At 39.1% G+C, this 21,796-nt stretch overlaps 1 protein-coding gene across 1 annotated transcript in view; it reads right to left on the reverse strand.

Annotated features, from left to right (window-relative positions):
- The window catches only part of ACSS3 (acyl-CoA synthetase short chain family member 3), a 153,698-nt gene that overhangs the window by 25,633 nt on the left and 106,269 nt on the right, over nucleotides 1-21,796 (reverse strand). Inside the window, exons 10-11 of the mRNA XM_059402403.1 lie at nucleotides 9,335-9,430; nucleotides 6,556-6,619 (exon numbers count right to left, since the gene is read on the reverse strand). Of these exons, the coding sequence (XP_059258386.1) occupies nucleotides 6,556-6,619; nucleotides 9,335-9,430 (160 nt within the window). The remainder of the gene's footprint in view (nucleotides 1-6,555; nucleotides 6,620-9,334; nucleotides 9,431-21,796) is intronic.

Consider the following 21,796-nt stretch of genomic DNA (forward strand, 5'->3'; position numbering starts at 1 on the left):
GTGTGTGTGTGTGTGTGTGTGTGTGTGCGCGCGCGTGCACATACACCTGAGCACACACTGATGGGGAAGCATGGGAGTGCTGAGAAATCCTTAAATACATAAGAAAGGAAGGGAATGCCCATCGATGTAGAACGCTGACATTCAAGATCACTCTGGAGTGTAAAACTCTTAGGTCTCCCTTCCCAGATAATATAGGATGGTCTGTATTTACTGTTCCATTAGGAATCCCCACAATAACAGAAGTAAATTGAAGATATAACTCCTGTTGCCTAGAGAATTCTGGGATTAGATCCCAACTTTCCCTCCCAGCATTTCCTATGGAGTCTGAGGCTTCACTTGAGATTTTCATATGAAGCTACTTTTTGTCTCCCCACAAAGAGACTGATTAGACCGTAACTTCTTTCTCTCTGGACAAAAGACCAGGTTATAAATGTGAATTCTAGCAGTGTCACTCACTGTGAAAGATGTTTAGATATACCCATGTCTAAAATGAGGATAATATCTGTCCCACGGTCTACACCCCAGTGATGTCATAAGGCTAATAAAAGGTCATACTAAAATTTGCATCTGATATTTAGAAAGGAACACGTGTCATCCTCAGTTTTACACAAAGGATATACTGATGAAAAGAGAGCCGTCCTGACCCTCTCCCAAGACAGCAGCAAAGTGACTATAAAGGGAAGCTATAACACACACCATTAGGGGACAGGAGTTCAATATCTGGAGGCTGAGAAACCGGCAGGCACCAGAGCAGAAGCCACGTGGACCCTGCCCTATAGCTCCCTCCTACTCCACCACTGTCAGCAGGGCACAGCCTCCTCCCCACCCCCAGAGCACACAGCAGGAGACGGGCAAGCTCTGCTATCAGTAGCAGCAACTAGATCTGGTCCAAGAAAATGCATGCCCAGAACAGAGGCCTCATTTTTTTTTTTCCTTTTCAAAAAAACCTGAATACCGTGGAAAAGATTTATTAGTCAGTACAAGTTGGTTTTGATCAACTATTGCCCACTTGTTACAGTAGGCAGAGACCTATGGCTTTAATAACCTCGAGCAGTGTGGTACTGAGGAAGGCAACTGCAGTGAAAATGTTCTTTCACGCCCTGCTCTGTGTTGCTTGGAAATTACTGGCTGTTTTACTTCTGCACTTGAGAGCTCTGGATGCAATTGCAGGGACACCTCCCACAAGTCGTGAACATTCTGTATTCATAGCAACTCAGACACCATAACTTTCCCACTAAATTAACTGCCTGGGTTAGGTTTCAAAAATCAAAGAAATTTGCTAACATCTACAAAGACACGTAGTTTCTCTTCTACTAGAAAGGCAAAATCTGTGAATGCAGAGAACGTACGAAAGCTACGGGACTCCTGTTTATTACAACCTAAGGTCTACAGTAGTTTAAGGAATCACTTAAATGTCTCCCTTCCAGTGAAGGGATCCCCAAGACAGAAAAAGAGTGATTTCTAAAAAGCATTAACAAAGAAGTGGAACAAGAGTTTTCTGTTCTTCAACATTTCCACATACCACTATTTCTCATTTTAGGTGAATTGTCTTAATATGATAAAAAGAATCATTACACTTACTTAACATCTCAAAAAGGGTGGAAATATGATTATAGCTTCAGATTGTAAAGAAACTGTTAGAGAAGGATAGTTTCCAATGTTATTTATCCTATCTAGAGCAGATTTTATAATGAAAGAAGCAGGTATAGCAGGACTTATAAAAGCAAATAAATCTAGGCTCAAAAGAATGAGTCATTTTTTATTAACTTATCATAATATAGTTTGAGATCCACACATTTCAAATATTCCATACAGTCTTTCCCCATATTTTTGTAATTATACTACAAGTATAATTAGTGAACATAAGCAACATTTGGGAGTGCTGCCCTTCCAAACTGCTCCTACTCAGTCACCATACAAAATAATGAAGAAAAGCATGGGTATGAATAATTGAACGCGGCATCTAACTCTGGCCAGGGCTCACTCCCAGGCGTGATTTTTTGATGCCGTCTCAGTTTTCAGTCCCCCGTGGACACTAATTATTCTTATTACGGTGGTCTCACCCCATATATGTGCACAAATAATAAAACATAGCAATAGACCATAGAAACAAGAATTTTTTTCTGGAAGAAAAGTTGTAATTTTGCTTTTAAAATTATTTGGCAAGAAGACACACATTTTAGCTTACGTTTGGCTATTCTCAGCAGTTACTGTATATATTCAGAAATTGTGCAGAGTGGGAAAAGACCTAAACACTGTTTGCACATGAGATGAAAAATTTATGAAGACTAAACTGACCCCGAAGTTGCTACAATGTTCAATTTCAAATGTATTTAATTAAATATGTGTTAACTTTTGTTGTAAGTTTTTCAAACTTGAGGGTCAATACGTTTCTTAAAATTCAGAATCTCAGATGTTTTGTGGACCCTGCCACCAGGCATAATCCCTCTTACAGTCCACCAAGGTTTTTTGGGTGCCCATGTAGCCAATATCGGGAATGAAGCCTGCTGTCAGATCGCATGTGGTCTGCCTGAAAAAAAATATTCTCTCTCAAATTACACACTATTTGTTTAAAAACCGGAACAATCTTCATTAAGTCAAAAAGCTGTGCTTTTTTCTTCCCCTTAATTCAATTAAACATATATTTATTATGAGCTCTTAAAAAGCATTCATTGACTATTTCACATTCTGGATGAACGGTGTATCCCCTCAAGGCACAGAGAACAGCTATGGACTAAGAGAAACAAGTCTTATTGATGTTAAATGTGAAAACGTCCTACGTATGCTACAGGCAGCCACTGAGATGTACAAATAATTTTTTTTAAAGATTTTATTTATTTATTTGTCATAGAGAGAGAAGCGAGAGCAATCATAGGCAGACAGAGTGGCAGGCAGAGGCAGAGGGAGAAGCAGGCTCCCCGCCAAGCAAGGAGCCTGATGTGGGACTCGATCCCAGGACGCTGGGATCATGACCTGAGCCGAAGGCAGCAGCTTAACCCACTGAGCCACCCAGGCGTCCCGAGATGTACAAATAATTTTGAGGTTGATGGGTTAGGGTGAAAAGGCCACTGGAGAAGTGGTTTTCAAAAGGAAATCCTTGCTCTCCCAGATAAAAACAAGTTCCTAAAAAAACATTTCACGAATTATTCTTAAAAAGAGAGAAAGAGAGAGAGAGAGAGAAAGATCTTGGTGGGAACATTTTTTCCTGTTTTTTTCTACTTTATCTTTTGAATACAATTATATATATATATATACATATATATATATATGTATATATATATATATATGTATATATATATATATCATTTTCAAACATCTAGTTTCACCAGGAACTTAAGGAAGGAATCAAACTCCACCGCATGTCATAACATATGATATCTTCAAATAATTCACATAGAAATTTCAGAATCCCAGATCAGTACAATGAAATTCCCTATTCAGGAATGCAAAGGGAAGAAAATAATTCTGAATTGGTGATGATCTAAACGACAGAAGGCTTCGAGGCAATACCTGTGTTACTCTTAAGTACTAGAAGCAACATTAATGACTTCAAGAAAAAATACAGTCTATATGGCCTTTTGCTATATTTTATTATTTTTGAATGGAAGTAGGGCAAAGCCACCAAAAATGAGAATGACAGAACACGTGAAGGGTATAAAACTGCTGGCATCAAACACTCCCCCTGGGATCGTACATGAGTTGTTTTGTGAAATAGACTCACTAACAGATTATACAAAAAGTATGCTGCTAGAGTGCTTTTAAAGGCTCTCAAAAGCCATGTGCTTCCCTAAGTAAGCTAAACCACCACCTACAATCTTGTTCAGATTACTAATTTCTTAGAACGCCATCCCCCCATCCCTACCATTTTCCCCCTAAGAGGTCAGATTTCAACCAGTTCTATGTTAACATATGAGGCTCAGAATAAGATAAATAAATGGTATATTCAGTATTTAATTTTTCCATTTTGCCAACAATATGTCTTAAAATTTAAACTTGAAAAAAGTAATATAGTGCTTACATGTTTAGGGATAACATGAGAATCTGAGAATTGTATCATAAAGTGTATCCGCTCTGTTAGCTTTTTGTAAGGTTATAGTATTTTGACCTGAAAAAATATTCTTTTTTAAGTTGCTGTTTTTCTATTCATTTTCACAGAATTTTAAATGATAGTTTTGTTTTTTTTTAAATCTAGCTCCATCTCTGTTGTTGTAAATGCCAAGATCTCATACATTTTTACTGCTGAATAACAGTCTATTGTATAAATTCACCACATTTTCCTTCCCCACTTCCTCAGATATAGGGTTTAGGTTTGGGTTAGGGCTTGGGTATAGGGTTAGGTTTCGGGACAGGTGAGGGTATATGTCTGATATCCTGCAGTTCAGAGACCTAACCTGAGACAATTTCATACCTCAGGTTAGGTCTCTGACCTGAGACAGGATGCCAAGTCATAAGAATTCATTTTACTTTTTCATTTCGTTTCATTTTTTAAAGGAAGTTCCACATCCAGCATAGAGCCCTGTGCAGGGGTTCAACTCAAAAGCCTGAGTTCAAGACCTGAGCTGAGACCAAGAGTCAGATACTCAACCGACTGAGCCACCCAGGAGCCCAAAGAATTCTTTTATTTTTTTCCCAAGAATTTTTTTAAATAAATGGGAAAACAAATCTTTTTTCAGGCCTGACATAAAATGTTCTTTATTTAGAGTAGCTCCTTCTGCCAAGTTCTACTACTAAACCACATCAGTAAGGATGCCAATGTCTTGCTCATCAGGGGCACTAAAGCAACCTGTATTAATTATTATAATGTCACATCCTGCTTGTCCCCCAATTTTTTTAAAGATTTTATTTATTTATTTGAAAGACAGAGATCACAAGCAGGCAGAGAGGCAGGCAGAGGGAGAGGAGGAAGCAGGCTCCCTGCTGAGCAGAGAGCCCGACTCGGGACTCGATCCCAGGACCCTGAAATCAAGACCTGAGCCGAAGGCAGAGGCTTTCAGCCCACTGAGCCACCCAGGCGCCTGCTTGTCCCCCAATTTAACCAACTTCCACTTCAGTAATATTTTGACTTCAAATTTTGACACCTTGCTTACAATTGAACAAGGATGAAAAATGTTAGCAAGGGATTGTGGTATTTCCTGAGTCAGGGATTTTATATTATGCTGCTATTTGACTCAGTAATGATACTTTTAGAAATTATTCAGTACTATAGTGATTATCAGAAAAGGAGAAAAGACAGCACACAGAAAAAGATGTTCAATATGTCATTATTTATAATCATAAATATTCAAAAAAGACTAAGAGCTCTAGAATGGGGATAAACATTTTTAGGGGCAGAGCTAAAGTGAATGATGCTCATGAGACAAGTTTAAGGGAAAACGGCAATACAAAGATGAACTGAGGGGCACCTGGGTGGCTCAGTGGGTTAAGCCTCTGCCTTTGACTCAGGTCATGATCCCAGGGTCCTGGGATCGAGCCCCACATCGGGCTCTCTGCTCTGCAGGGAGCCTGCTTCCTCCTCTCTCTCTGCCTGCCTCTCTGCCTACTTGTGATCTCTGTCAGATAAATAAAGAAAAAATCTTTAAAAAAAAAAAAAAGATGAACTGAATTGTTTTGACAATCTACAATGCATGCCAAAAGGAAAAAGTCATATATACTATAAAATTAATGTTGTATCGCCAAAGGGTGGGAGCATAGAATCTTTATATACTTCTTTAGATTTCTGGTATTTAAGTTACATTATAGCATCAAAAAATATTTAAAATGCAAGATTTATCTTTAAAAAAAGTCATATCTAGGCACACCTGGGTGGCTCAGTGGGTTAAAGCGTCTGCCTTTGGCTCGGGTCATGATTTCAGGGTCCTGGGATGGAGCCCCACATCGGGCTCTCTGCTCAGCAGGGAGCCTGCTTCTCTCTCTCCGCCTGCCTCTCTGCCTACTTGTGATCTCTGTCTGTAAATAAATAAATAAAATGTTTTAAAAAAATCATACCTAAATCTGTTCCACTTTATGGGGTTTCCATGTTTATTAATTAATTTATTTTTTTATTTTTTTTTTTTTAAAGATTTTATTTATTTATTTGACAGAGAGAAATCACAAGCAGATGGAGAGGCAGGCAGAGAGAGAGGAAGGCAGAGAGGGAGGAAGGGAAGCAGGCTCCCTGCTGAGCAGAGAGCCCGATGCGGGACTCGATCCCAGGACCCTGAGATCATGACCTGAGCCAAAGGCAGCGGCTTAACCCACTGAGCCACCCAGGCGCCCAATTAATTTATTTTTTAATTTAAATTCAATTAGCCAACATATGGTCCATCATTAGTTTCTGGTGCAGTGTTCAATGATTCATTACTGGTATAACACCCAGTGCTCATCAGATTGCGTGCCCTCCTTAATGGGGTTTCCCTCTTTAAACAACAGGAGTTGGCATTATGTATTCTCAAACAATGCATGAGCTTCTTTTGCAACCCCCTCCCTGGTACTATCATCACAACTACTCCAATTTTTTCTTAATATTATATATCAATTCATGCTCTCTTATATAATAGTATTGAAATTTTTTCTTACTTTACCACAATATTTCCTAAACATCGAGCCTTCAGTTTTTGCATGTTGTCATCCAAAATCATAACTGCAAAGTAAAATATAAACAAATAATATAAATTTGAATAAAAATGCATAACCTTAAAGCTTAAACTTTTCCATGTTTCCTATTTCTAACCCCAAAAACTGTCACTTGACAGACATCTTTTAATTCCTATGAGACCATGAACATACAACTATGCTAACATGTCTCACAAAAAATTAAAAGAGCCCATGCTTTGATTCTTAACAAGATCATGAATTTTCCCTCAGAACCTCCCTTAAGTAAAGACAGTGCATTTCAAACATGCTCTTAATTTCATAATCCATGTTTATACCCACTTTAACATGGACTTTTATTCTACCAAAAAACATCAAAAATATATGCATCTTTTCAAAAATTAAGGGAAACAAATCAAGTTCTAACATTACAAAAAAAATATTTCAAGCACTAAAAAGAAAAAGTATTTAAAAGCCTGGGAAACATCTTTCTCTGATTTAAAGCTTAATATCCACTTCTGAGCCTTCAAGATCCATTTAATTCCCAAATATTATCCCGGTGCTTTCTGCAGCACCCTGACAATCCTGAAAGATTTTAGGAGGCCAAAGCTTGAATCCACATTCCGTAACCCCTAATGCAACCTGGGAATGAGGATATATCATCGTGTTTTAAGCTCTAATTGATCCTTTGTGTGGCTTCATTTATCCAGGTTATTCTACTGAGTGAAGCTATGAGAAAAGGAGGATTTTGTCCCCAGAAAAAGTTAATCATTCCCTTCTTTGTGTTTCCAGAGCACTTTGTTTTAAGGTTCTATTCTGACCATAAGTAATGGCATAAATATTCCTCTCACAAGATTGGGAGGTCATTAAGGGTAGAAGTCATGCCTCACTATGTTTCCCCAAATCCCAGTACAGTGACCAATTTTCTCTGTGGCCCTGTACACGTATTACGCCTTTGATTTCTCTGTATAAAAAGTAAGAGTGATTCTTTTCTGAGTGTTGTTTTAAGAATTACTTGAAGAAAAAAGTGACAAGCTTGTGTAAGGTACTCAATGCATGCGACACTTAGGTTACATTGAGTATTTTTCACACACAAAAAATGGTTATCTTTCCTTTCCCAAGTGGATACCACTTTTTTCATTATAATACTGAATACTACATTATGCTTCTGAATCTCTAATCACAAAACATAAAAATCCTAAGTCATAAAACCACTACCTCCTTGGGTATAGATACCTCAGTTCCAACATTTAACCTATGTGATCAGTAAGCCAAAGGCTTTCAGACAAGAAGTTTCTGTACTGAAATTTCATGAGGCATCAAAGCTTAACTCTTTCTTAAAGCTGGATATAAAAATACTGAAAGGGAAATGTATTTAACATCTCCCACAAACATCAGCCCCTAAAAATGGCTCAACACAAAGCAATTTTTCTGATAAAAGGAGCAGGGATGATAGAACCGTTCAAAGTGAGGATTTCACTAAAGCTAGGTTCACCTTCCCATGCCTGGAAAAGTCATTGACTTCACAGAAAATCTATTTCTGCCCTAAAAAAAAAAAAAATCTAAATTTTCTTTTTATAAATACATCTGCATTAGGCTAAGTCAAATGATCCACATTTCTTTAACTAATCATTATACTAGAAAGAAAATAAAATATTTTTATGTCAGAGAGGCAAAGAATAAGTCTCTATATTTTATAATTTACAAGCAAATAGAAACTATGTAGGAACTGTATTCTGTCTCCCAAAGATGGGTTTTCCTCATACATCTATTAAGCTAAATTGTGTGACCTTATACATATAAAATAACTCCTGTTCTTTGTATTCCTTGTCTGTGAAGGGAACGTGTAAGTTTAAATCAGGTCAGTCTGTCTGGCTTCTCTGAAATAGCAGCACACGGCGAGCTAAGACTTAGTTCAGTCTGTTGACTGGCAAGTGCTTGTGTAATGCTCCCTCGTGTTACATCATGACCCCAGGAAGCATGTGGAATTATTGTTTCCATTTAGAAATAAGAAAATTGAATTTCTGAAAAGTTAGGTGACTTGTATAAGTTATGCAACTAGCAAGTAGAGCCCAAGGGAAATTACTGAACTATCAAAGCTACTACCAACAATCTAAAAACAAATATTTAAAATATATTATATCTTCTCGTCACATACCAGCAGCATGGATGAAGCGATTTTTCTATTTAGAATCTTTACTTTTTATATTTATCTTTAGACAGCAAGGCTCAGAAGACTTATCATCACTCCTAAATTAAAAGGTAGCATATGTAATGGGAAACACTACAACTTTTGTAGCAAAAACATGCAAAGAAACAAATAAAATAAAACACAATGGTGTGCATTGTCTAGAGGACCTCATCAGCCATATTACCTCAGGAAAGTGATTCAGCCTCTCCTGGCACCAGTGAACACATCTTTACGATGGTAATGATACCTCTGAATTAACTATAATTCATCATTAAATGAAATGATGTATGCAAAGTAGTCTGCACCAAGCAAGTATTCCATACATATTAATTTATAGCCATATCCTTAAAGTGCCTTATAAATACTGTTTTTTTGGTTATGACAGTCATTGAGAACATGTCCTTGGAAGTCAACAATCTTATTTTTGAACCAATGGATTAATAACAGAATTAATGCATTTATTTATAGTGTTCATTCAATCAAATACTTTTAAGCACTTACTGTGCAATTTGATTCGCATTAGACATGGAAAAATAACCAAATTTATTGCAAATAATCAGGGTCATTTCTTACCATTGTATCCTGGAACACTTTTTCCTGCTTGTCCTGGAGGAGGTGTTTTGGAATTACCTAATCCAATGCATGATGCTGTAATTGGGGATCCAGTCTCTGGAGAAATAAATATTATTTATCATTTAACATTTAAATTTGAGATCATGATGTTTCTTCAGTGTATGCCCTGCCCCAAATCCCCCAGTTTGCCACAGAATTTTTCTGCACGAGGAATAGATGAAGGGAGGAAATGCATTATTTAAAAATGAAAAAAAAAAGATCCAGTAATCGATACCAGATAAAGAGTTTTAAAACTTAAGGACACGAATTGAGAACAATGTATAGAGTAATGCTTCTTCTGAAAAAAAGGTCTCTCTGACGTTCTTGGTTATGAATCGATGCACATGAAGAATGCAGAATTATGTGGCTGTGAGAGTTTTAAAACACATGCCATGGGACGCCTGGGTGGCTTAGTGGGTTAAAGCCTCTGCCTTCAGCTCAGGTCATGACCCCAGGGTCCTGGGATCGAGCCCCACATCTTTGGGCTCTCTGCTTGTCGGGGAGCCTGCTTCTCTTCCTCTCTCTCTGTCTGCCTCTCTGCTTACTTGTGATCTCTGTCTGTCAAATAAATAAATAAAATCTTTAAAAAAATAAAACATATACCAAGAACTCAAAGATCTCTAGAAACGATGCTCTCTCTTAATTCACCTAAAAGTTTTTATCATGGTAAATAAAAGCTACGTGCAAAATATTTGTTACATATGGCTTAATCTCTGGAATAAGTAACCCAAAGATTATGGGGGAATAGATGAACCATATCTTCTCTCATTTTTAAAGAACTCCAGCTGCCCTGAGAGCTTGCATCTAAAGCTGAACTTAACATTGCTTTATTAAACTGCTCTCAAACTGCTGTCCCTGGGCTTCTAGAAGGCAGGCAGTTGGGTAAGCCGGCAGGGAGAAAGGCAAGAAGGAAGGAGGGAAAGGAGGGCCTTTAAGCTGTGCTGATTATTTCATCAAGACCAGAGACTGCCACAATTAATCTGCACGGATGAACAAAATGACAAATCTGTTTTCTGTCTCGAGTTGCTGATAGTCAAAATAATAGCAGCAATTATATGATAGCCATAAATTCATAAATCCATAGTGATTATTTTTATGCACAAATGCATTTGTTATTATTGGTGAACTCAAGTTTGGGGTTAACACGGTCTTTTAAATAGGAGATGTGCGTGTGTAGAGGAGCAGGATGAGATGTATTGACTGTGAAAAGTTGCGGAACTAGTGGCTTAATACACACAGAGACAGCACATATACCCAAGGGATCAACTGCCAAACCAATTAGATCCAAAGCAATCCAAAATATTAAAAAACATCTATCTTCCTAAGGACTCAGAATGTATTCTTTCCACTATGGCTTCTACCATAATTTATCACACATTTACATCGCTTCAGAATGGTAGGAAGAATTTATTACTGTTCTTTACTTTCCAGAGTAGCTTGGTTTATTATTCACATGTTATGAATGGTGGCTCAGCTCGCTTCAATAACGGAAGATGGACTCTGGAACATTAAAACACAGTTCCCAAGTCACAGTCCAGTGCTTAAGGTGCTAAGCCATATGGTCACCGCTGAGGAGAAGCAGCAAGTCACCAGAGCAGACATTTCTGATGTTAAACAAAGAACTTTCAAATGACAAGTGTTTCAAATGTGTTCATGCCATGACAAAGAAAATGGACAGGTGATACCAAAATCGCATTCCAGCAGTCAGGCAGTACCCCTGCCTTTCCTCCCTACAGCATAAACAAAGCAGGGAATTAACCACACCCCCATTTGCAAATGTTAGCAACATTTTTCCCTTCACCTTTTTAAAAATGTCTCCGGAGTGACCTGAGCTGTCCTCCAAACTGACAGAGAGACAAAAGCGGTGTGGTAGCGGTCAAGGGAGCCGACCCCTGTCGAATGAGAGTGAGCGTGCAGAGCTTAAAGGAAGGTGTGCAGACAGAGCAAGGTGACACCAGCACCAGGAGCCACTAGGACACAGGACGAAGGGAGATGTCCCCCTTAGGACGCTTCTGTTCCCCCTCAAAGCCCAGGCAGAGAAGCAGCTGCTGAAGTATCTTCTATGTTCAAAGTGTGTCTGATTGTGGTTGGTTTACCCCAGAGGCGTTCAGTCATTCCAAGTTCAAATCTCTACATTTCTTAACACTGCAAAGCCTCTGAGCAACGTGTCCACAGAAGGCCTTAGAACCTACAAGTGAACCTTCCGGTGGCTTCAGGACCTGCTGTCTGAAGGAGAAACAAACATGAAACCACCACAACAAAACTCTGACAGGCACTCTGCTGCATCTTGCACCTGGTGGATTCTCAGGAAGGATGCGGGCCCTCGGGCCTTCTTCCTCGACGTTGGGAGAAAGGAGATATGGGAAGAGGAAGTGAGACAAGAACCTCGTCTTAAACAAAGACATAAGAATGAGTCAGTGATGTGCTGTCTGTTTGTCCTGCCCCAGTGGGCTGATGTCGCACACACTTGCCTGATTCGTAAGCATCTCTGTGTAGTGACTCCGTACTTATAATTTTTGAACCTTTAGCTGTTTTGATCTAGTTAATGATTGTAAGATGTATGAACAGAACATTTTTCTGTATGATTACTTAGAATTTTAAGGGCAATGTAAAGGATTATCCATTCAGGTTCTTAAAGTAGATGACATAAGTCATTCGAGTCTCTTGCTGACTTTAGTTAGATTCATTTGCGGGTCTGGAAAACCAGCTTTTGGTAGTGATGTGTAGAAGATCCAAAATGCCAGTTCCTCGGCTCCACACAGGGAGCCATAGTTAGGACAGGAGTGGGGGTGAGAACGACCATCATGGTTGTTACAGGAATGCTGGTTTTCTCTCTCTCTATCTCTGAGCATCCTGAGGCCTAAAGAATGTATCGACCCACCTGCATGGCAGGTGCACACCCGTGTGCTCACACATTCACACACATGGACTGCACCCACCCTGGCTCTCAGGCTGGTCCGTGTGCAAAATAGGCTTCTGGCTAGGGCAAGCCCTCGGGCATCCTGCCGGCCTGAACCAAACTTCTAAGGACTCCCAAAACCCCACTGCAAAGATGTTCTAAAATCATCTGCTTCACACTGTCCAGGCTATAATTAACCGGCTAACAGTTATCTAGGGAGACAGGAAATCCGGATGCCACACTGTGACCGGGAAATAGCTGCCAACCAGAATGTTCTCTTTGAAGAACAGAATTGGATGCTTCATTTGGAGAAATCTTTCCAAAGATACCTAATCTTAGAAAGAGACACCCAGGAAGAAGATGGCAAGAACTGAAGCTTGTGAAGACTACGTTATTTTGGTACATTTATAGTCATACTGCATTAACGGCTAACGCAGACACTTCACTTACTGCCTCTCTACCTTACTGCATTAGTGAACTGTTACTGAAAGGAATTTTCCTTAAAACTTCTAACGCTAAAGGAAGAAAAGGAATGGAAACGAATATACTTTTTTTTTTCAAATAGGAATTATGCTGTGTACTATGAAAAGTGCTTTTTGTTTATATTATTGCATTTAATCCAACTACATAAGGAAATAGGGAGAAAAGGCAACATTCTTTTTCAAATGCAAAATGCGAAGGACTAACCTAGAAAATTTAAGCCATTTGCCCCAGTTTGCATAGTTCTTACAGACAAGGAGAAGAATGAAATAGATAAGTGCACCACTTGTAAGGTTCTTAGGGAGAACACAGAGAGCTGAAGAGAAATCACCCAGACTGTGTCTCAGAGCAAGAAAAATCCTTGCGGCAGAGAGTGAACCCGGTCTCTCATATTCGCGAATGGTGGTATGGTGGGGCATATCTCTTACTATCGAATATTTATTGAGCAGCTTTTGCGTGCTAGGCTGTCATTAGAACTGGGGATAAAAGAGTAAACAAAAGTGACAATTCCTATGGTCAAGGAGTTTACATTCTAGGTGGAGAGACAAATGATGAAAGACATAAATAAACCATATGGCATGTTAAAGAGTGATGAGCACCAAGAAAATTTTAAAAAGCACAGACAGGGTATGAGATGTGATGGGAAAGAACTGTAATTTTGGGGTGGCCAGAAAGACCTCCCCGAGAAGGCAACATTTCAGTAAAGACCTGAAATAAGTGAGGACCTGTGTCACGTGACATCTAAGGACAAAGAATTTATGAGAAAGGAACCACAAGTGCAAAGGTCCTGAGGTAAGTTTATTCCTAGAGTGCTTCAGAAATAGTTAGGCAGGGGCCACTGGGTGGCTCAGTTGGTTAAGTGACTGGCTTCGGCTCAGGTCATGATCCTGGAGTCCCTGGAACTGAGACCTACATTGGGCTCCCTGCTCAGCAGGAGTTTGCTTCTCCCTCTGACCCTCCCTCTTCTCATGCTCTCTCTCTCTCTCATTCTCTCTCAAATAAAAAAAAAAAAAGAAAAATCTTGGGACGCCTGGGTGGCTCAGTCAGTTAGGCCATTGCCTTCGGCTTAGGTCATGGTTCCAGGGTCCTGGGAACGAGTCCCACCTCAGGCTCCTTGCTTGGCAGGTAGCCTGCCTCTCTCTCCACCTCTGCACTCTGTATGCATGCTCTCTTTCTCTCTCTCTCTGATAAATAAAATCTTAAAAAATAAAAAATCAATAGTTAGGCAGTTGGTGTTATTGAAGCTGAATAAATGAGGAAAGTATTAACAGGAAATAAGCTTAGATAGGTAGTGAGGAGACAGATCATTTAAAACTACTGTGAAGTCCTTGTAAGACCTTAAACTTTCAGTCTAAGTGATCCTGCAAGCTAATGAGGGCTTTTGAACAAAAAGTTAATGACTAACAACAATGCAAATAAAATTTATGTAAATATTTTTACAACATCCAGGTTCTGTGATTAGGTTTATTTTAGTTGGGGTTTTGAGAGAGATGTGTCTGAGAAAATGCATGGACAGAGGGTATATTAGAATAGTTGCTTCATATTGAGATTTCTGTGGCTTCCTGAACATGAGCAATGGGAAGATTCATTCTCATATAAGAATTCACTAGACTAGGGGTGCCTGGGTGGCTCAGTGGGTTAAGCCTCTGCCTTCAGCTCAGGTCATGATCTCAGGGTCCTGGGATCGAGCCCCACATCGGGCTCTCTGCTCAGCAGGGAGCCTGCTTCTCCCTCTCTCTCTGCCTGTCTCTCCTCCTACTTGTGATCTCTGTCAAATAAATGAATAAAATCTTAAGAAAAAAAAAAACATAAATGTTAAAAAAAAAAAAAAAGAATTCACTAGATGAGCAGAAAGACTAAGGACCAGTCAGGTGGTGCAAGGGAGACAGACTGCCCACATAAGCCAAAGATAATCATTTTTTGTTACATAAGTGTTAGTGTGTGTATAGATCAACACAATATTTCTGAAAGGCACTTTGGCAATTACAAAAGCCCTTAAAAATGCACATACTCTTTAACACAGTTGTACACATACTTTATGGAACACATATAAGGAAATATTTGTGGGAGTTCACAAATATTAAGCACTTATCATAGTATTATTTATATTAATGCTTAGAAGATTGTTCAAAAATAGAGATTAAGCCAAATTAAGAATGCAAAGATATTCAAACATCATAGAAAAATATCTGATAGGAAATAATTCTTACAAAATATTGTTTAGAAAATCTGTAAAACAGAATGAGTATGATTCTTTTTTGTAAATACTACATGTTGAACAAAAATACATATGTTGGTAAGATACATATGAAAATATTGACAGAAGTTATTGATGAATGGTGAGCAAAGGGGAAATTATATTGAAGAATTCAGAAGACTATATCCACAACTTAGAAACTGACCCACCGTGGAGATTCAGAATGGCTGCAATATGTTTCAGCCTCATCTTACTGGAAGGCGGGTCCTCTCTATTTGAATCTGGGCTGCTTTTTGATGGTTCTAAGAGAAAAGAGTAGAAGCAATTCCTTGTTTCCAGGCACAGGCCTGAAGGGTTTTAAATCACTCTCTCTCTGGAACCTCTGAGCTACCATGTAAAATGGCCTATTATTCGGAATCTTCCACACTAAAAATGCCATTTGCAGGCATTCACATCAACAGCCCTGACCAACTCTAGCCTTCCAGTCATTCCAAAGCAAGAGAGTAAACCCATCTAGGACCCATCAGACCAGCCATTCTCTACCAAATACTGCCTGAGTTGTCTCGATCAACAGTACATGGAAATAAACAAAAACCATTATGTGGAACATAAAAGCCCTGCCGATTGTTGCCCAGCATACACACCCAAGAAACCATGATATGTGGATGTTGTTTTAAGCTGCTAGGTTTTGATTTCTTTTTTTTTTTTTTGCACAGTAATAGGCACTTGGAACACTAGCCACTAAAAATATTATAAATTTTTTCAAAAAAAGAACTACTGCAATTCTTAAAAAAACATTGTGCATATAGTGATCTGAAAACTCTCCTCAAAAAACCCCAAAACCAAACCTAACCAAACAAACAAAAAAGCCCTCTCCTAGCCAGTAGTTGAAATCTGGTTGTTCCTGGGTGCTTGGGAACCATTTGAATCAGCAGGACCAAACACAGTCTACTGACTGACATTTCATGCTCAGAAAATGTTTGCTGACTAGTAAATACATACTTCTTACATGTGTTTAGGCTCCAGTTCCCATTATTAAGGTCAGAGTTCTTAAAAAATAAATAGCAAGTCACAGAATAATGCAACTCTAAAATGAGTCAGGGACTGGGAGAGTAGAGGATTCAGAGGAGAAAAAGCTCTATGTTACCATTATAATTCTGTTCCAACATTTTCTTATCCCAAGAATGATATTCAAAGGTCAGTCCTTCAATACATATTTATGGGATTCTCTGAAAGGCATTTCTTTTAATGAGAAGGCAGTGTTCAGGGTGGGAAGACATGCCAAACAGAAATGGCATGTTCAAAGGTTGAGCAGTTTGACCATCAAGGGACTGACAGCGTTATTCAGCACAGCAAAGCTCAGGGCAACTGGGTGGCTAAGAGAGAACGAGAGACAAAGTGCGAGAGACAAGTGGAGGCAGATCACAAAGTGTCTTCTATGGCATGGTGAGAAACGTGGATACCTTTGCAGAAACAAGGAGAGATACAAGGGGTTTAGCAGAAGTGATTGCACAGGACTGCGTGGTAGAAAAATCTCTTCAGTTGCAAACTGGAGCACTAAGCCAAGGATCCCAGTTCAGAGCCAGAAGTCCATTAGATGCTGGCGGTCTGCTGAGGATGCGGGGGAGTGGGAGACGAGTCCGAATCTGAGCTATGCTCTGGGTCACGTGGTCTTGGTGACTGTTTGGGTCTGGAGAAAGAGCAAGAGGGAGAAGTCCAGGGACCACCCGAGGGCTTGGGCTCACACATGAAAAGCAACGTGGAAAGAGGGGTACATGTGAGTGAGGGTTAAGAGGAAGAACACAGTGGCAGGTTCATAGAGCCCAACTCCGTTGATAAGAGCTCCTGTCGCACTTGAAAATCGCTATTCTGTACACACCATGGTTCTAGAAACACTACATTTAAGCAGTATAGATTTAGAAGTTGGTGGCCCAGGCAGACAGCTGAAGTCCTGGAAATCAATCAAGTCAGCAACCTAGTACCGCTGAGTCATATTAATCACAGCATCATGATGGGCATAAAAGCAATTTGTAAAGAAACCATTCTCTCCACCTCTGAATCTATACAGTGAGCTATAAATAACTTGAATGAAGGTAGCAGAAAGAAAGCAGAGCAGTGAGATGTACACTGGTGAAAGAAAATCAATTTAATCTTTGTGTTCTCGAGATGGTACGATTACTGTTTAAAATACTTAATTCAAAGCAGCCTAACTTTTTGTACTGGAAGCAGACCATTAATTTGAGATGGGGTCTTATCCTTCTCCTTTACCAGCTCCTTACTGCCTGTAACTGTGGGAAAACTCATAAATAACTTGCAGTTGAGTCAGATAAGATACGCTGAATTAATGAAGGCTTAAGATAAGACCAAGGAAGGGAGGGCTCCGGACAAGAGTGCAAGGAGAGCTTCCATTCTAATCTTAACTAGCCGGTTGACTTTGAGAAATTAAACTCTCTATGATTACTTTTCCTCATGTATAAATTGAGCCCTTAAGTTCCAAGTTTTCTTGAGTCTGGATTACCTACAGGCCAGGAGCCTGAAGATGGTCTTCATATTCGTGAAGCGTGATTCATAGAAAGGAAAGAAAAAGGAACATGTTTATTGAGTCTTGTGATAGTCCAGGAAGTCTGCTGCATCGTTTGTACACATTTCATTTCATTTCAAGCTTTCTACGAGCCCAGGAGATAAAGTTTAGACAAAAGATCAAGGACTTGCCCCTGGCCATCAGGTCAGTCGCTGAACCAGAATTTAAGGGCTGTCCTATTAGGATTCTGCAACACTTTCCACCACCTACATTGCTTTTCCAAGGAGAATAGTCACCTGTGGTTTTCGAAATCAGAACTGACAGCAAAAAAAGGAATTGGGAACTATTTGGAGGGTTGATGGACCTGCAGTGTAGGGGTTTACATGCAACAGCGGGAAAGAGAATTTTCCAGATAGTCAAGGGAGGGCTTAGGAACTCTTTTTTTCTTATAAAGATCTACAAAAACATAACAGATTTTCACCTTTCAAGAGTGTATTAAATGTGATTCTTGCCAAAGGTAGGAGGATTAGAATAGGTGACGTTTCAAAGACCAAACCAACTTTATATTATTACTTGATTTTCCAGTGTTCACTCTTCTGTGAAAACATTATCACTAAAACAATAATGAGTACAAATACATATTCTAAAAAGCAGTTATACATATACGAACTATTTCATGTAATCATATTTGGGGGGGAAAAATACCAACGTGATGTTCTTTCTACATTATCATGCTGTAAAGAGGACAAAGTCTGATTCAATGGCTGCTATTTGACTTGAAAGATTCATTTTCAGATGGATTAAAAATTTGTCAACAGTTACTCACTTTCAAAAAGAAAAGCCTCATCAGGGCTGCCTTACATTTGACAAGAGATTATTCCTTCCACAAATCAAATTCATGGAGCTTACTTCTAAGCCCCTGCTTCTCAAATGATCAGTAAAAATTACCTACCTTAAACTAATGAAGATTGCTCTAAGTGAGAAAAAAAAAAATACTGTTGCCAGGAAACAAAGATGACGTCAGGACGTTTTTCTTTCTCAGCAGATGGATACTGTCGGCATCCCTAGCTGAACACTGCTGAGATCCATAGAACTGTTCTTTCCCTTAATCACAACTTCTCATGCTAAACTACGTAAAATGTCTTCCCCATGAATGAGAAAAAAAGAAATGGGTTTATTTTTGATCACTGCATTGAGAAACCCAGAAAGGCAACAGACAGTAGTGATTCATTCACATCACTGAAGACTCTGCAGGCTATTATCCGAAGGTGGCCTGGGGTGTATGGAGCAAAGGCATTGCCAGCACAGCCCACTTCAGCCCAGCACTCCGAATTCCACAGTGTGCATTTCGAGAGTTAGTGGAACTCATTGTCTTTGAAATACAGACCTGTACTTTAATGAAGCTAGACCACTCGGACTTGGACATTAAGTAAAACCCAAAAGCCAGGAATAACGAAGAGTTAGAAAGTAAACACAGGAAGGCAGCATTTGGTTGTACGTAAGTGTATTTCATGCTGAGATCTGCAGCCGGAGAAGCATTTGCTAGCGACTATGGGCACCCAAGCCAGAGAAGAGCTTGCAAATAACTAAAGATAGCATCTTCAAGGTAAGTCACCAAGAAGAGGCTTTCCTCACTGTCGTGTCACCCATATAGAGCTCCTTACACCTTAGTCCTAGAAAAGCATTCTGCAGCAAAACAGGACTTTGCATGGGGCAAAGTACATTCGAGTTATAAGAAAGTCACACATTTTGCACATAGTTGTCAAATATATTTCTAAAAAGGTAGAAATAATAGGAATCATAAAGTTTCCAATGCTGAATTCCAAAGATAAAAAACATTTCCTACTATGGACTAAATTTAGGACTATAAACTGACAGATTAGAATCTCTTGGCAAAAAGTGTATGAACTTATGCATAAGAGTAGAAAGTCTGAGAAAGCAGGAGTAACAAAGGAAGAGGATGATCCGGAAAAAAAAGTGGCTTAAACTTTGCTACCTTTTATATCAAATTGTCAGATGTTGGCTATGGGTTGCACAGTTAGTCTAGCTAGGAGGAATGAGATGGACTATATTTGAACCTGTACCATTTACCACATAGATCCCTGTTCAGGGTAATTGTTATTAAACTGCAATTAATTATTCAATTTTTGTGGATTTGATTTTTGTAGAGAAAATATATTGCCGTCTTAAAAAAATCCTGGGCTAATGGAGCTTATCCAGGTAAACCTAAGGATATGGACTAAATTAGGTCAGCCTCACCAATTTTTGTGGTTCAAGCTGTTGTCCAAGTTGTCTGTTCTTAGAAAGTACATCCTATCAAATTGTGCAAAAATAAGGATTATCACGTCAAGTAGCCTTGACACATTTTAATAATATAGTATTAGGGTTGTGTGTACTTTTAGGATCAATAATTTTGATTTAAGAAGTAGAATGAGTGACGTTTGCTGGAGGATTTGGAACCACTTTAATAAAATCCAGCATTATCAGACTCCTCAAAGAAGGAGGATTTAGGCTATATATAGAATATAGTGACTTCAGAACTGGCAATTGCAATTAAAACTGTAGCAGTTCAACCAGAGACTGAAATACTGTGATTACTCTAAGACATAAGAACTCAGCAAAGATGGCTCAAGGCATATAAAGAAAGATCAATAACTTAAGTTGTCACCAATGTCTCAATCCACTACGTGACTTATATTTTCTCATTGAAATCCCTTCTCAGGGCTCTTGAAATTCGATGCAGAATCTGACTCCTCCATTAAAGTGATAGAAACCAAACAAGTAAAAAAACAAACAAACAAACAAAACCACCCAATTGCTGCACCAGTTGGCAGCTCTCATGTCATTTCTTTCTTTCTTTCTTTCTTTCTTTTTAAGATTTTATTTATTTAGTTGACAGAGGGAGAGAGATCACAAGTAGGCAGAGAGGCAGGCAGAAGGAGAAACAGGCTCCCCTCTGAGCAGAAAGCCCAATGCAGGGCTCGATCCCAGGACCCTAAGACCATGACCAGAGCAAAAGGCAGAGGCTTTAACCCACTGAGCCACGAGGTGCCCCTCTATTACTTCCTCTCTACTTGGGCATAAGGTACTTGAAACACTTTCCATGTCAGCTCTGTATCTTCGGAAGGGGACCACACAGATAATATTTTGGCGGCAGATGGGAAGAATCATGGATTCCTTTCATCTCAACGCTTTACCAAGTTGTCTTTTATAAAAGCCTTCGTGGAATTCGAGTATTCTAACCTCGCAGTCATTGTCTTTCATTAGCTGACTGATGGCATGTGAAGAAATAGTGTTTCCACCTAAATAACATTGAAAAGTGGGACGCCAAGCTCTGGTTACCATGATTTCTAAACCAATACTACCATAACTTAGCAGTCAATAGCAAGGAAAGGGCAGGAGAAGAGAGGAAAGGTGAAAAACCTCAAAAAAAAAAAAAAAAAAAAGAATAAGATCTATTATGTTTTGGGTTTTAGTAATTAGTCTCTGAAATTTAAGGAGGCTTTTTGTTTGTTTGCTTGTTTGCACTTGGTCATTCAGTTATAAGGAAAACCATTCCTTATAGTTATCTTCAATCAGAAATAACAAAAAAACAAAAAACCTTCCTACAAAGGACACCAGGCACTACACAGACAACTCTTTCTCTCTACAATGTTGCTCTTGTATCTGATTTCTGGAAAAGCGAAAAATGATTAATAACGGTACAGTGGTTTTCTGGTGATTGTACACCTGAGGATAATGAAGTTCTGGCTGTTTATTTTTTCTGCACATGAATTACCATATCTTAATAGGATGATTTTCTATTCTCTTAATTTCCCCCTTGTAAATGATGATTGTAGCACCTCTGTTTCTCTCTCTGTACAAAAGAAAATGGAAAATTCAGTCTCTAATCCAGATGTTTTCAGTCATTTTATAGATGAGTTGCTAGGGAGATAAGACATCTGGGTAAATGACAACAATTTGCCTTTTATCCAGATTTACAAACCATGTGGATACAACCATCCCCATCAAACATTACCAAGATGAATTTTCTGTATGAAACCACATGTTTGCATTCACAACTATCACTATCACAACCCAAAACAAATACTTAATATTTCAGTCATGTTGAACAGTGGTCTTTTTTTTTTTTTAAGGTTTTATTTATTTATTTGACAGACAGAAATCACAAGTAGGCAGAGGGGCAGGCGGAGAGAGAGAGAGGAGAAAGCAGGCTCCCGGGGAGCAGAGAGCCCGTTGCGGGGCTCAATCCCAGGACCCTGAGATCATGACCTGAGTTGAAGGCAGAGGCTTTAACCCACTGAACCACCCAGGCTCCCCTGAACA

Source organism: Mustela nigripes, chromosome 6, assembly GCF_022355385.1.
Source record: "Mustela nigripes isolate SB6536 chromosome 6, MUSNIG.SB6536, whole genome shotgun sequence".
Classification (NCBI taxonomy): Eukaryota; Metazoa; Chordata; class Mammalia; order Carnivora; family Mustelidae; genus Mustela; species Mustela nigripes.